At 33.1% G+C, this 1,425-nt stretch overlaps 1 protein-coding gene across 1 annotated transcript in view; it reads left to right on the forward strand.

Moving 5' to 3' along the window:
* Positions 1-14: 14 nt before the first annotated feature.
* Positions 15-1,425, forward strand: part of LOC105806848 (calnexin-like) — a gene marked incomplete at its 5' end in the record, with an annotated part of 18,048 nt that continues 16,637 nt past the window's right edge. Inside the window, 3 exons of the mRNA XM_012640065.1 lie at positions 15-107; positions 617-809; positions 1,224-1,276. Coding sequence (XP_012495519.1) covers positions 15-107; positions 617-809; positions 1,224-1,276 — 339 coding nt within the window. The remainder of the gene's footprint in view (positions 108-616; positions 810-1,223; positions 1,277-1,425) is intronic.

Raw genomic sequence — 1,425 nt, forward strand, 5'->3', positions numbered from 1 at the left:
TTTCTGCTTTCCTTTTTGAAATTAGGTATGAGGTTAATTTCCAAAATGGAATAGAATGTGGTGGTGCCTATGTGAAACTGCTTTCTAAAACACCAGAACTCAACCTGGTAGGTGATTCCTATTTCTTTATGTGGCTGGCCACCCACAATTGTAAGCTTAGTTAGAGAAGAGGAAAGAAAATTTTGTAAGACCTGTGAAAATAAAGGCTTCTTCCTCTGCCGTTTAAATCTTTTAGAAGGTTAGGAATATTGACTTTGACACTAATGTGCTTTTTATTTGAAATGTGAATTTCAAAGCTATTACCAACTGTTTTTATCTTATCTCTGGTTTCTGTTCTGTGTAGTTTTTTGTTTTAGCAAGCTTATTTTTTTGTTTTATGAAGGAAACTGGATATATGTATTTTTTCTTAAAGCACTTAACTGTGTTCTTATTTTAAATTTCCTGATGATTGCTGGTTATTCCTTTTCACTAAAAAAACCTTATAATCAGCTTTTCAACTTTAATAGTGACGAATTTATTTGGAATTTTATACAAGAAAATATTATTTACTTTTGAAAGGTTGCTTTTGGACACTTTGACTAGAGTTACTTAAAATAATTTATTTTTGTTTCTGAAGGATCAGTTCCACGACAAGACCCCTTATACGATTATGTTTGGTCCAGACAAATGTGGAGAGGATTATAAATTGCACTTCATCTTTCGCCACAAAAACCCTAAGACGGGTATTTATGAAGAAAAGCATTCTAAGAGGCCAGATGCAGATCTGAAGACCTATTTTACTGATAAGAAAACACATCTTTACACATTAAGTAAGAAAAACTATTAGTTTGGGGGTTTTACGGCATTGCAAATGTATCATCCATTTAAAAATTACCCAAGACTGTCTTGACTTAATATCTTAGCTAGGAAATGAGCTTAATTTGTCAGCGTTAAAACAAGCTTCTCTTTCACAGGTAGAACTGAGAGCTGAGGTTTGAGACAATTTCAAGAATAGGGTGTTATGTCCCATGCAGAGCTTCTCTGCTGATTTCCCTCTTTTCGCCCTTTTGTATATTTTCTTGTTGATAAAATGTTGAATAATAGGATATACAATAGAAATATATATACAAGGTTTCAAAATTATCTTTTAGTTGAACTTTCTTTGGATGTTCCGGTACCACCTGGACAATTGAATTTAGTCATTTGGACATTAGAATAAGTTTTGTTTTGTTTTTTAAATGAAGCTTTTCCTGCTGATTTGAGATCATTTATAGACATGCCTCTTTTTGTAAAGAATGTAATAACCTTTTTATTTTAGAATTACAAAACTAACATATATATTTAGGGTACAGGAATTCAGAGGATGTGAATAAGCAAAAAAAAGGACACTTAAGGGGCTGAGCTGGTGGCTCACGCCTGTAATCCTAGCATTCTGGGAGGCCGAGG

The sequence above is a fragment of the Propithecus coquereli genome, unplaced genomic scaffold, assembly GCF_000956105.1.
Source record: "Propithecus coquereli isolate 6110/MARCELLA unplaced genomic scaffold, Pcoq_1.0 Scaffold14708, whole genome shotgun sequence".
NCBI classification, from domain to species: Eukaryota; Metazoa; Chordata; class Mammalia; order Primates; family Indriidae; genus Propithecus; species Propithecus coquereli.